Genomic DNA, 11,906 nt, shown 5'->3' with positions numbered 1-11,906 from the left:
AGCATCCAGCTTGGCCTGGCATATCGGGAGGGCCCAAACAGGCTGCTCCGTGGCAAGTGGGACCCTGTAAGGGAGGGTGACAAGGCATCCCCCTGGGGCAGAGTTGCTGTGGGAAAGAAGAGCCATGGATGGGTTCTTCCCCTCCCCCAGCCGTATCAGTCCCTCTGTTACTTCCTGAGCAGGACCTTTGGCTGCCAGCCCTCTGCCATGAAGAGAAAGGTCTAGGCCACTCACTGCCGTGCCCCGGGGATCTCATACTCTTCCCCAGCACACTCTGAGAAGTGCCTACAGAAGGGGCCCTTCTGTGTCCACAGTTGTCCTTTTGGCCTACTCAACCACACAGCCCTGAGAACACAGCTGTCTGGCACACCCCAGCTTCACATCGATGGCAGGTTTTGTGCTGTCTGGTCTAGTGGCCACTTGCCAGCCATGAGTGGTTAGCCCTTGAAACATGCCTAGAGTGCCATTTCCCTTAACTTCCATTTTAATTCACCTGGAAATCGCTCTGTGTGGGGTGCCACCTAGCAGATGCTGGGAGAGGGATCCCTCCTTGAGGTCACACAGCCCCAGGATACCAGAGTCTGGAAATGACTTTGCCTCCAGCGCCTTCTTGCTTTCACAATAAGGAAATAAAGCCACACAGGACAAGGGAATTCAGACTTAATGAGAGCCTGGGCTCCAGAAGCCAAGGCTCTTGCTCTCAGCTATACACTGGGATAAGACAGATAGCTTCTGCTACAGGAGAGAGTCTCCCTCCCCTCCCCAAGGCAAGCAGGCTGCCATCCTAGAGACACCGAGGGCTACTTACTGGGACCTGCTTTGGGTCAAAAGAGGCAGCCATAGCCACGGTGAGAAGACAGTGTTAGCGGCTTCAGGTGGTTACAGCTTTCCCATTCCCCAAGCTATACTCACCCTACAGACAGCCTGGGGATACTAAGAATGGGAGAAGAGAGAATAGCAGTGTAGGTGTGCATGTGTGGCCACGTGTGTCCTGGGACACCATCATGTGATTGGACAGGAAAAGCTCTATGACCTGAGTCAGACAAGCTGAGCTCTAGGTTTGCGTAACCATTCTTCAGGACCCTTGCCTACTTGCTTCTTCACTAGGTGGACTTGGGCAAATACCTCCCATTGTCTGAGCCAGTTTCCCCATGTGTAAAGTGGGGTACTCATTGGATTTCTAATAGTCTACATTTTTAGAGGGTGCTGCCATAGACAATTGTTGTGGTTGTTGCTTTGCTACAAGTACTAGGGCTTGACTAAGGACCTGGGCATTGTCCCTTAGCTATTTTTTATGCAAGGTTGGTGCTCGACCACTTGAGCCACAACCCTATTTCTGGATTTTTGCTGGTTAATTAGAGATAGGAGTGTCAATGGGCTTTATTTCCCAGGTTGGCTTTGGACTGAAATCCTCAGATCTCAGCCTCCTGAGTAGCTAGGATTATAGGCATGGGCCATCAGAGCCCAATTGCCATCCACTATCTATGTAAATGACATGTGGGGCCTCTGAGAGGTTGAGGGGAGTTTCACAGGGGAGACAGGGAAGCTCAGTAACACAGAACCTGGAGTCAGAGCAGGTTCTGTGAACATCTTTCTCAGTCATAGTCTACTTCCATAGCATTAGCTCTGGTTCTTGAGAGCATAGAGGGGGCACAGACTGACTCTCTGCAAACTTTTTCCCAGCCAAAGTTGCATGGGGGTGAATGTACACACACATCGCTCAGCTACCCCTTCCCTCCAAACCCCAGTGAATGAATGCAAGTCCAGTAGATTATGAACATGAAGTCTTTATTCTGGATGTACTCAAAGCAGGAAAGGGCTAGTGCAGGGAGCAGGGCTAGCAGTGCCCTCACAAGGGCCCAGCCTAGGCCAAGGGGCCACCTAGCAAATGTAGTAGCCTCCTGCTTATACAGAAGACAAGGTTATCAAGGCAGCAGAGGGCCTCAGCGGGCCAAGGCAAAACCAATGCGATTGTTATGCCGATCGAACTCGGTATAGAACTTGCGGATGAAGCTGGCGCCCAAGACCCAGAGAGGCCCAGTGGGAGGAGGGATGTCCAGGCCATGGAGGGCCAGTGTGCACAGGTCATTGTTACCGTAGGAGTCCTGGTGGTAAGCAAGAGGGTTACTCCAGGACTCAGCTCATGACCACTTTTCTGTCACTGTGATTGGGCCCCACAGCTCTTTTTGGTGGCATATTCTTTTCTCGTCTATCTCCCTGGGCCTCAAATCAGTCTTTGCTATTTTAACTAAGCCAAATTGCATCCCATCCCGAAATTCAGCCGCACTGTCCAGTGTCAGACACTGGGGCTACCTTCAAGAGATGACAGTCTAGAGCCAGGTATGGTGGCTCACACCTGCAATCCCAACTAGCTATTCAGGAGGCTAAGATCTGAGGACCACGGTTCAAAACCAGCTTGGGCAGGAAAGTCCATGAGATTCGTATCTCCAACTAACCAGCAAAAAAAGCTGTGGATCAAGCGATAGAGCACTAGACTTGAGCAAAAGAAAATCTCAGAGACAGCACTCACACTCTGAGTTCAAGCCCCAGGACAGGCATACATGCACATACACACAGACACATACACTCAACTAAACCAAAAAGGAGCTAAGGGTGTTTCTCAAGTAGTAAAGCTAGTGCTTTGCCATTAGCAAGTGCCAGACCCCAGGTTCAAACGCTAGTACCTCAAAAAAAAAAAAAAAAAAAAAAACGAGAGAGACTGGAGACTAGCTCAACTTCTGATCTTAGACAAGTTATTTCACTTCCCTGAGTATATTAAGTATGAAAAGGATAGGAATGTATAAAAGGATAGATTTCCAGGAGTGTTTGGTGAAAAAATAGAGGTAGAGGAACTGTACAGTTGGCTCCTCACTGGAACCCTGGGGAGTTTTGGAAGTTCTCATTTCCAAGTATCCCAGGTCCTGGGATTGTTTAAAAACAAAAACTCTCAGGTGAAATGAGCAGGACTGCACGCCCCCCCACACCCCGCCTGGGTAACAGCCCCGGCTCACCCCTACGCACCTGCAGCACGTAGTCCCCGCTGGTGAGCGTGTAGGCTCTGCCCCCCAGGTGGAAGGAGATGTCGGGGAGTGTGGGCACCTCGTTGCAGTTCACGACATACTGGAGGAGAGGATAAAGGGAGCCCCTTTCAGTCAGTACGGGAGGCTCTCAGCAGACAAGGAGCCCTGTTGCTGACCCGGCCCCACTTCTGGAGAGGGCTGAGGGGACAGCGGCTATCTGCCCTTCAGAGGAGCCTGGCCACCCACCCATACAGGGGCATGGGAGGTGAGGTAAAGGCTTAAAATGGGGTGATATCGGGATCACAGTGAGTGAGTGTCCCGTTCCCTTGGCATCTTACTTCATCTGCACTCTGCTCCTTGGCTCCCAGGGCTTCCATGATCAGCCTCAGAGAGCTGGTGGGACCAGAGATGTAGGAGGCACCTGTGTCCACCACGGCCATGCAGCCCTCCTCACACAGCAAGGTCGTGGAGCCCACGGACACCCTGCGAGGCCACAGACAGACAGACAGACAGAAGCTGACAAGCACCCCAGGCTGCAGGTCACTCTTCCTGAGAGAGGGTGGCAACAGGGAGCCATGCAGGTGGTCCAGTGATGCGTTGGAGGAGGCCCTGAGTGGAGGAGGTCGGTGTTGCCCCTCCCCTCAGCATGTGGCCCCGCCCCCCAACCTCCCCATGCCCCATCCAGGACAGAGCAGGCAGAGGCAGATCATGGCTGTGCCCTAAAGAGAGGCCGCAGCCCTAGTGACAGCAGCACTGTGGAGGGCTGGGAGGGTTGAGGACGCCTGACCCCTTCGTTGTGATCTGCCAGGAGCCTGTCTTGCTGATGCTCACGTAGTGGAAATTCCCTTGGTAGTGCTGGGGGTCACTGCCCCCCAGCACCAGCTCTCCTCCTGGCAGGCGGGAATCCCTAAAGAAGAGATCCACAATCAGAGACTCATAGCACAGCCGTCTGAGACCTTGAGTGACAAGGGAGGGGAGGGTGCAGTGTGAAAGTGTGGAGCACAGGAGGGGCGCTGGGGACAGATGGCAAGGCTGGCAGTTGTCATTAGGAAACATACAGAGCTTTCACTGCCTCTCTTCCTCCTGGGCCTTCCTTAAGCCCAACAGAGGTTTGCCACGATGCCCCAGCTGCATTCAAAGAGGCTGGGAAAAGGAAAAAGGCACAAGGACAGGAAGTAACTGCAAAGAGGTGCAAGTTGTGCCCTGCACACTTGGATCCAAAAGCAATGTGGATGCTGTAGAAAGGAGCAGAGGCTGGAGCAAGACAGCAGAGGGGCAGAGAATAGGAATCCAGCAGAACTCAAGCCTGATGAGGTGATACTCAGGCAGCTGGCATGTATGATTCTGGATTAAGTGCTCAAGGAATACTGGGGGGGGGGGGGGGCGGTCAGAATCACCCGGGGAATTCAACTCTGCAGTGAACAGGAGAGGGAGAGCAGAGACTCTTGTTTTCAGTGACGCCTCTCAGGCCCTGCTGAACACCAAAGTCTGGATGTTGGGCTGGATAAGGGTGAAGTACTTTCACCCTTCTGGCATTGGGGTCACTAAGAAGGGGGTCCTTGTCCCACAGGCCTTGAGTAGACAAGTGGGGCCTCACCTGAGGCTAATTCCGCTTGCCTTCCTCCTCTCCCTGTTGGACAGTGAGTCCCACGGCCCAGGGGTTGCCCAGGGCTGGTTTCTAGGGTGTACACGAACATGTGTGCATGGTAGATTTCCCATGCTCTCCTACGAGTGCCATATATGTACTATGTTATATATTATATGTATCTCAGGATCTTTCCGGATGATTCCTTCTTTCTTGTCCAAGGTGAAGGATGGGGCCTTCTGCTCTCAAAGCATGGCTTGGTTCCAGTGCCCCTCTCTATCTCCTCTTCAGATTTTCCATCTCTATTTCCCATGGATTTCTTCCTCCACCCACAAGCGTTGCCCAAGCATCCTCTAGTTTAAAAGTCCCTCCTCCCTTTCCCTGCTTTGCTTCCATCTCCCCTCCTCCCTATCCCTCCCATACCACCCACACCTCCCTCCCCAGCCCGCCCACTGCTTCCCTTTCCTGGTTGGATGTCCCAGGGCAGCCTACATTTGTGACCTCCACTTCCTACTCCCACCTCCATGCTAAACTGCTTGCCTCCACTTCCTCTAGAGGCTCTTTCCCTAGCCAACCCCCCAACCACCTCCCTACCCCTCTGTCTAATCTGTGGCCTCTCCTCAGTGCCTTCCTTTCTGCCACTAGCCAGAGAGCCTCCTCACTTCCAAGCTTGCTCTGGACTCTTTCTTTCACTCTCAGGACCACTGGCCTTGTTGTCTTAACCCTTCCACCCTCAGCTCCGGCCTGCTCAGGAGCCGACCCCAGCCTCCCCGTGGCTGGCTCAACTGTACAAAAGCCCAGCTTAGATCTGAAAAGCACATGTTGTTTCCAGCACCCATCCTCAGTTAAACTGGGCTCTTGGAAGGGTCTCTGGACCCCTCCCCCCACAGCCCACCATGGTGTGACATGCAGAGCTATGATGAATCAACAAGTGAGCAAATAAACACAGGAGCCAGTGAAGACCCCAAGGTAGTTATTTTCATGTGGGAGGAGCCATAGTCCTTTCTGACCCTGTCGGCTCCCCCTCCTCCACCCTGGCTCTCCAGGTGGCCCCCATGCCTCCTTCTCACATCTGCATTCTCCTCTGGTTCCAGATAAGCTCCTCCATTAGCACTTTCCACCATGATGGAGCTCTGCTAGATCTACACCATCCAACATGGAAGTTATTACCTCCGCTGAGACTGCTGGCCTTGGGAAAGCAGTGCAGTGAAGGAAGTGCGTGCTTGCTTTCGCTTCATTTTAGTTAATTTAGATCAATAGCAGCTTCCATATAGGCTCGTGAGGCCCTAGATGCTGACTGACCATCACTTAATCTAGCATACTCCAACCCCAGCCCAGGTTCCTTTCATTCTCCCAGCTCTTCTGCCTCTCTCCCTGAGCTCCAGCCCTGGGGCCGCAGGCTCACCTGCTGTAGTAGACAGAGAAGACGTCCTCCTTTAGAATCCTCTGGGAGAGGATGTGGTCAAAGACAGGGGTGATGCCACCGACGGCCTGGGCAGGAAAACCCATGCCCAGGATCCCATCGAACTTGGCCAGCATGAAAGGGATCAAGGGCAGCTCTGTGACCTCGCCGAACATCTGGGTCACTGTGATCCCGCCCACCTGTGGGGAGAAGAGCCCACCTCCTGCTGGACACGCGGCTGGGCTTCCACACTGGAAACCCCAGCAGCAAACCGGCCCCTGGGCACAGCAATTGGGGGTGGAATAATTTTACTACCAACACCACCTCCCCCGGCTGTCAGCACAGTCCAGAGAGAACTGGAATTGACGCGTGCTGCCATGTGAGGGAAGATGTTCTTCCAGGCAGTGACAGAAGCAATGCCAGTGCTCTGCATGCCCCCCCACCCCAAGCTGGCCATCTTCAGGTTGCCAGGACTGTGTGTTAGCTTCCTGCCTCGTCACAGGCCAAGGGCTTCCCCAGCATAGCTGGACCAGCCCTCCCCGCCCTTCCTTCCTGCTTGTACTGGCAAGGGAAATTCCAGTGTAGGAAGGGCCAAGAGAACCAGCCCCGCCACTAACCCCAACCGCTTAACCTCAGACTGTACCTGACCCTAAAATGCTGAGCCTGGCCATAAATATTGTGACCCTAGCTAAGAGCCCTGTCTGGTCTGAGGACCTCGGGCAGGTGGCTCAGCCAGAGGCTGGGGGGCCGCAGACCAACCTGTGTGCAGATTAGAAGCAAAAGCTGCCATCAGTCACACAGGGACCCCGGGCCCAGATGTCCAGGGACAGCCCCACTTACGGTCACAATATCCTGGCTTAGGAAGCCTTTGACCTCCCCTGTGCCATAGTGGATGGTGAATTCCGTCCCGTTCTCCATGTAGCTGGAGGATTCGGCCGAGTCGTAGCGGCTGTGAGTCTCTGGTAGAGGGACACAGGCTCAGGTCTGAGCACACTGGGGCAGGGCTGGTCTGGCCGAGGATTTGGTTCAGGTGCAGGGGGTGGTGGCACTGAGAACAGGGCTTCTTGGACTGTGTTTTTTTGGGCACTCCTTCTACCCTCTCACTTTTGAGATGCTTGTCTCAAATGAAGCATTTATAAGTAGTTATTAACATTGACAATGCTGGAGAAGATTCTGGGCACAGTAGTACTTAGTAAGAGTTTATTTTATCCATCTATCTGTTTTTTTGTTGGTCGTAGGGCTTGTACTCCGGGCCTGGGTGTTGTCCCTGAGCTCTTTAGCTCATCTACCCATCTACCACTTAAGCCACAGCACCACTTTCTGTTTTCTGGCAGTTAATTGGAAGTAAGAGTCTCATGGACTTTTTGTGCCCAGGCTGGCTTTGACCTGCAATCCTCACATCTCAGCCTCCTGAGTAGCTAGAATTACAGGTATGAGCCACAGGTGCCCGGTAGAGGTTATTGACCAAGGCTGAGGATGGAAGAGACAAAGGGCCTGGAGGAGGGTTGAGAATTTGGTCATGGTTTAATGTCAGGAGCACTGGGAAATGCTCTTGTAGGTGGCTAGGTGGCTCAGGAAAATGAGAGCCATCTTCTCTCTCCTCCCAGGGTCAGAGGGTACAGAGGCAGACAGGAAGCAGCTCAGTCATGGCCGCTGGGAGTTCGCTGGGCATAGGTCAGGACCACATACAACCGCCGGGCAGGGATGTGGGGAGAGGTTGCAGGGCTAGGTCTCACCACAGGCAGTGTAGAGCGGGCTGCACTTGGTAGAGGGTACCCAGAGGTTGGCTGAACCTGTGTCAAAGATGACTTTGAAGGTCTGGGGTGGGGTACCGATACCAATCTCTCCATAGTACTGAATCTGCAGGGGCAAAAGAGTACAGGGGGGGCTTGGGTGTTGGTGTCTTGACTGGTTCTACCTCTAGTCCCTGTGGGCCTCTCTGGGTTCCATTGTCTTGCAGGGGCTGGGTGGGGTTGGCCATAGAGCCCAGCATCCCAGGATGTAGACTGCTCAGTGAGGCGTGAAAGCAAGTAAGAACCATGAAAATGGAAAGTGCCAACCTTGGGACATAACTGGGCCAAGAGTTACCAGGCTGGATAAAACCAAGTTATGGGAACCCTATCTGAGATTACACACTCTTCTTTCTACCATAGATGCCTGGCTTGAGAATGGGCCCAGGTTTTAATTCAACCCTGCCTGTGACTAGCTCTTCCATGTCCACAGCTTTTCAGGTATAAGGTAGGACTTCGGTAGAGTGCTCTCAGTCAAACAAGAGTGAGCCAGGCAGGTGAAGACGAACTAGGTCTCACAGAGAAAGCAGCTGGGGAGGGAGCGGGGAAGTGACCGAGGCAGACACTCACATCCAAGTAGTTGGTGAGGACCACAGGGGTGGTATAGTTGCTAGAGGAGAGCTTCTTGGTGACCTGGCCCCACTGGGCACTGAGCCTGCCCATATCCACCCCTCGCTCCTTCAGGTTGTCCCGGACCGAGGGCATTTTCTTGAGGAAGATCCTGGATCCAGGTGGAGGAAAACAAACAGAATCTCCTTGGACCTCGGCTGTATTGCCAGAGCTTAGAGTCCCCTGCTTCCTGTAACATCTACCAATAACTTTAGTCTTAGTGCCCAAGGGTCTCCTGTGCCCTGGGGCTGCTAAGCATGTGAACAAGCCTGCTACGGTGTCAAATAGTCCTCAGCTAGCTTCCTCCATGGTATTGCTTTGCTTAGCTAAAACCCATCCATCACCGGGTGCCTGTGCCTCACATCTGGAATCCTAGCTCCTCAGGAGGCTGAAATCTGAGGATCATAATTTGAAGCCAGCCTGGGCAGGAAAGTCCATAAGACTCTTCTCTCCAATTAAGTGGAGCTGTGGCTCAAGTGGAAGAGTGCTAGCTTTGAGGCATAAGAGCTCAGGTACAGTGCCCAGGCCCTGAGTTCAAGCCTCAGGCCCCATCCCCCCACCTACTTCCTATCTCTCCATCTCACCATCATGTGTTTTGCCCATGCTCTGCCTCACTGTGCTGGGTAGAGATGTAAAAAAAAAAAAAAAAAAATCCCTGAGTCATGGCTGCCTTTTAATTTATTTTGGCAATGCTGGAGTTTGAACTCAGGTCCTAGTACTTGCTGGCAGGCGTTCTCTCACTTTAGCTAGTTCAACTTCAGTTTGTTTTCTGAGACCTGCCTCAGACCTCAAGGCCCCTATTACTGCCTTTAAGTAACTAATGACTGTAGAGAAATATGTAACACACAGTGCAAGGGAGAGGAAGGCTGAGCGCCCGTGTACCACTGGGTGACAATGCCACACGTGGCCTGCAGGTGGCAGCAGACTCCCACAGCAGCCTGCGGGGACTAGAGGGAGCCCTGGGGGCAGCATGAAGTCAGGTCTGTGGGGGACTGACCATCTCAACTGGACCAGGCAGAGTTGTGCCAGCATGTGCTCTCACACCCCACCTCTCCCTCAGAAAGATGTGTCTGGGGCTCGGGTTTTCATCTTTCAGCCCCTTGTCCTGACCACTTCTGTCCCCTTTGACAAAGAATTCATGAAGATGAGCTAATTCTTGTGTGTCCACCACCCCGTGTACACACCCATGTCCCCTGCCACGGCTCTGCAAACCACCTATTCTTTTTTTTTGATGGGCTTGAGCTAGGCCTGGGCAGTGTCCCTGAGTTCTTCAGCTCAAGGCTACTGCTCTACCCTTGAGCCAAGCCCCACTTCCCGTTTTTTTGTTTTTTTGTTTTTTTTTCCTAGAGGTTAATTGGAGAGAAGAGCCTCAGGTCCTTTTGTGCCTGGGCTGGCTTTGAACCTTGATCCTCAGATCTCAGCCTCATTTGAGCCCAGCATTATATTTAGATGATTTTTTTTGGCCAGTTGTGGGACTTGAACTCAGGGTCTGAGCACTGTCCTTGGCTTTTCTCAAGGCTAGAGCTCTACCACTTGGGCCAGAGCACCACTTCCAGCTTTTTCTATGTATGTGGTACCAAGGAATCATACCTGGTTCTTCATGCATGCTAGGCAAGCACTCTACCACTAGGCCAAACTCCCAGCCCCTACCTGTTCTTTTGTTCTGGGTCGGTCATGAGTCTTGGTCAGGGTGCTGTCCCTGGGCTCTTTTGCTCAAGGCTTGAGCTGTACCACTTTGAGCCACAGCTTCACTTCGGGTGTTCTGGTGGTTAGCTGGAACTGTCATGCCTAGCCTGACTTTGAACCTCGATCCTGATATCAGTCTCCTGAGTAGCTAGGATTATAGGTACAAACCACTAGCCCAGCAACTATTCTGTCTTATGAAGGTTCATGTCAGTACCTGCAATCCTAGCTACTCAGGAGGCTGATATCTGAGGATCATAGTTATAAGCCAGCCTGGGCAGACAAATGTATGAATCTTATCACCAGAGGGCAGCAAAACTGAAAGCTGGTGTGTGGCTCAAGCGGTAGAGCACCAGCCTTGTGCAAAAAAGCTAAAGAACAATACAGAAGCACTGAGAAGCCCACATATCTGAAAGCTATGAGAACAAGGAAGATCAGAACCCCTGCCCCCTTCTCTACCCAAGTTACCGTCTGAAGGCAGTGGTGTCAGTGGGAAGAGTGAAGGTGCAGGAGCCGCAGAACAGCAGCAGGAGTCCCCAGCGGTGGATTCCGCCCCATCTATCCATGCTGCTGCTTAGTCTCGGTACTTTGGGGTTTATTGAAGCCTGATGGCTCCCGGAGCCCTTCTTTTATGCAGTGCACACTTGGGGTGGTTTTCATGCTTCCTGCCTTGATTTATTGCCCTGGGGCAGGTGGCAGGGCAGGCAGCAATAAATCCCACTGTGGGACTGAGTGAGGTGAAGGGTGAGGGGTGAGGAGGGGGGCTGTGGGAAGCACCAGTGGACCCCTGTCTGCCCTGCCCTGTAACCCTGGGGTGGACAGAGGCTGATGAGGAACACCAGTGCTTAGGGATAAGGTCAGAGCTGAGGCAGACGCAGAACCTGGGTTTCTAAACACTAGCCTGGATCCCACGCCCCAGGCCCCTGGTTCTGCCCTTGACTGGCTCCTTCATCCAACATCCAAGTTTCCCATCTGGAACATGAGCCAATGCCGAGCTCGTGCCTGAGTGGGAGAGGCAGGTCCAGCCTGGAGCTGGGGGCCAGTGGGTAGGAATCCTTTCTCCGTGGACCTAGAGGTGGGGGCCGTGGCTCTCCAGGCCTGGAGGTTTCTGCAGAAGACATTGGGCAGGGTGTCCCCATGCAGTCCCCTCTGCTGGGCCCTCATCTCCGTGTGGCCTGTCTCCCTGTCTCCTGCCATTTTCTCTATACTGTTATAAGCACAGTCTAGCCCTACCCCTACTCCTAAACACACACACACACACACACACACCCGACTCCTACATCCCACAGTGGGTGCTATTTATTTACCATAAGGTACCTTCTCCTGCATTTTATGAGAAGCCAGTCTGATTCCTCTGCTACATTCCAGTGCTCAGCTGCTTGGACATGAATGCAGAGAAAGGTGTGATTGGCTTCACTTAGAGCTGGGATGGTCAGAGATAACAGACCAAGGTGTTTAAGGTTTGAGAAAGAAAGAGAGGAAGGGAGGAAGGAAGGAAGGAAGGAAGGAAGGAAGGAAGGAAGGAAGGAAGGAAGGAAGGAAGGAAGGAAAGAAGGAAGGAAGGAAGGAAAAGAAATTGTGAGACAGTCTCACTACGTAGCCAGCCTGGTTTCAAACTTGAAATCCTCCTTCCTGACGCCCCTGAATACTGGGATTCCAGGTAGGAACTACATGAAAATGCACTGTGGGTCTAACAAGGGTTTAGGAGCGAAGTCAAGATGGCAGGGAAGGGTAACTGAAGAGGAAGACAGCAAAGAGCATGAGCTGCTGAGAAGAGCAAGCAGGGGTGGGTGGGGTAGGGCAAGCAGAGGGGTGTC

At 52.9% G+C, this 11,906-nt stretch overlaps 1 protein-coding gene across 1 annotated transcript; it reads right to left on the bottom strand.

Annotated features, from left to right (window-relative positions):
* Positions 1–1,798: 1,798 nt before the first annotated feature.
* Positions 1,799–10,667, bottom strand: Ren (renin). Its single transcript, XM_090339941.1, has 9 exons — positions 10,558–10,667; positions 8,368–8,518; positions 7,744–7,867; positions 6,848–6,966; positions 6,011–6,207; positions 3,808–3,927; positions 3,359–3,503; positions 3,022–3,120; positions 1,799–2,105 (listed from the first exon to the last, which is right to left on the bottom strand). The coding sequence occupies exons 1-9, from the start codon at positions 10,653–10,655 to the stop codon at positions 1,944–1,946; spliced, it is 1,215 nt and encodes a 404-aa protein (XP_090196067.1). The 5' UTR covers positions 10,656–10,667; the 3' UTR covers positions 1,799–1,943.
* Positions 10,668–11,906: the final 1,239 nt, after the last annotated feature.

This window comes from Megascapheus bottae, chromosome 10 (assembly GCF_031878675.1).
Source record: "Megascapheus bottae isolate mThoBot1 chromosome 10, mThoBot2.hap1, whole genome shotgun sequence".
Lineage (NCBI taxonomy): Eukaryota > Metazoa > Chordata > Mammalia > Rodentia > Geomyidae > Megascapheus > Megascapheus bottae.
The sequence above is the reverse complement of the archived record's forward strand: the minus strand, read 5'-3'. Positions and strand labels throughout refer to the sequence as shown.

Excerpts from the sequence above, each read along its gene's own strand:
- Ren (XM_090339941.1), bottom strand. The coding sequence starts at position 10,655 with ATGGATAGATGGGGCGGAATCCACCGCTGGGGACTCCTGCTGCTGTTC. Across the intron at positions 6,967-7,743 it reads CCCGCTCTACACTGCCTGTG|AGACTCACAGCCGCTACGAC; the intron begins GTGAGACCTAGC and ends TCCCTCTACCAG. Across the intron at positions 3,504-3,807 it reads TGGCAGATCACAACGAAGGG|GGTGTCCGTGGGCTCCACGA; the intron begins GTCAGGCGTCCT and ends GTGGCCTCGCAG.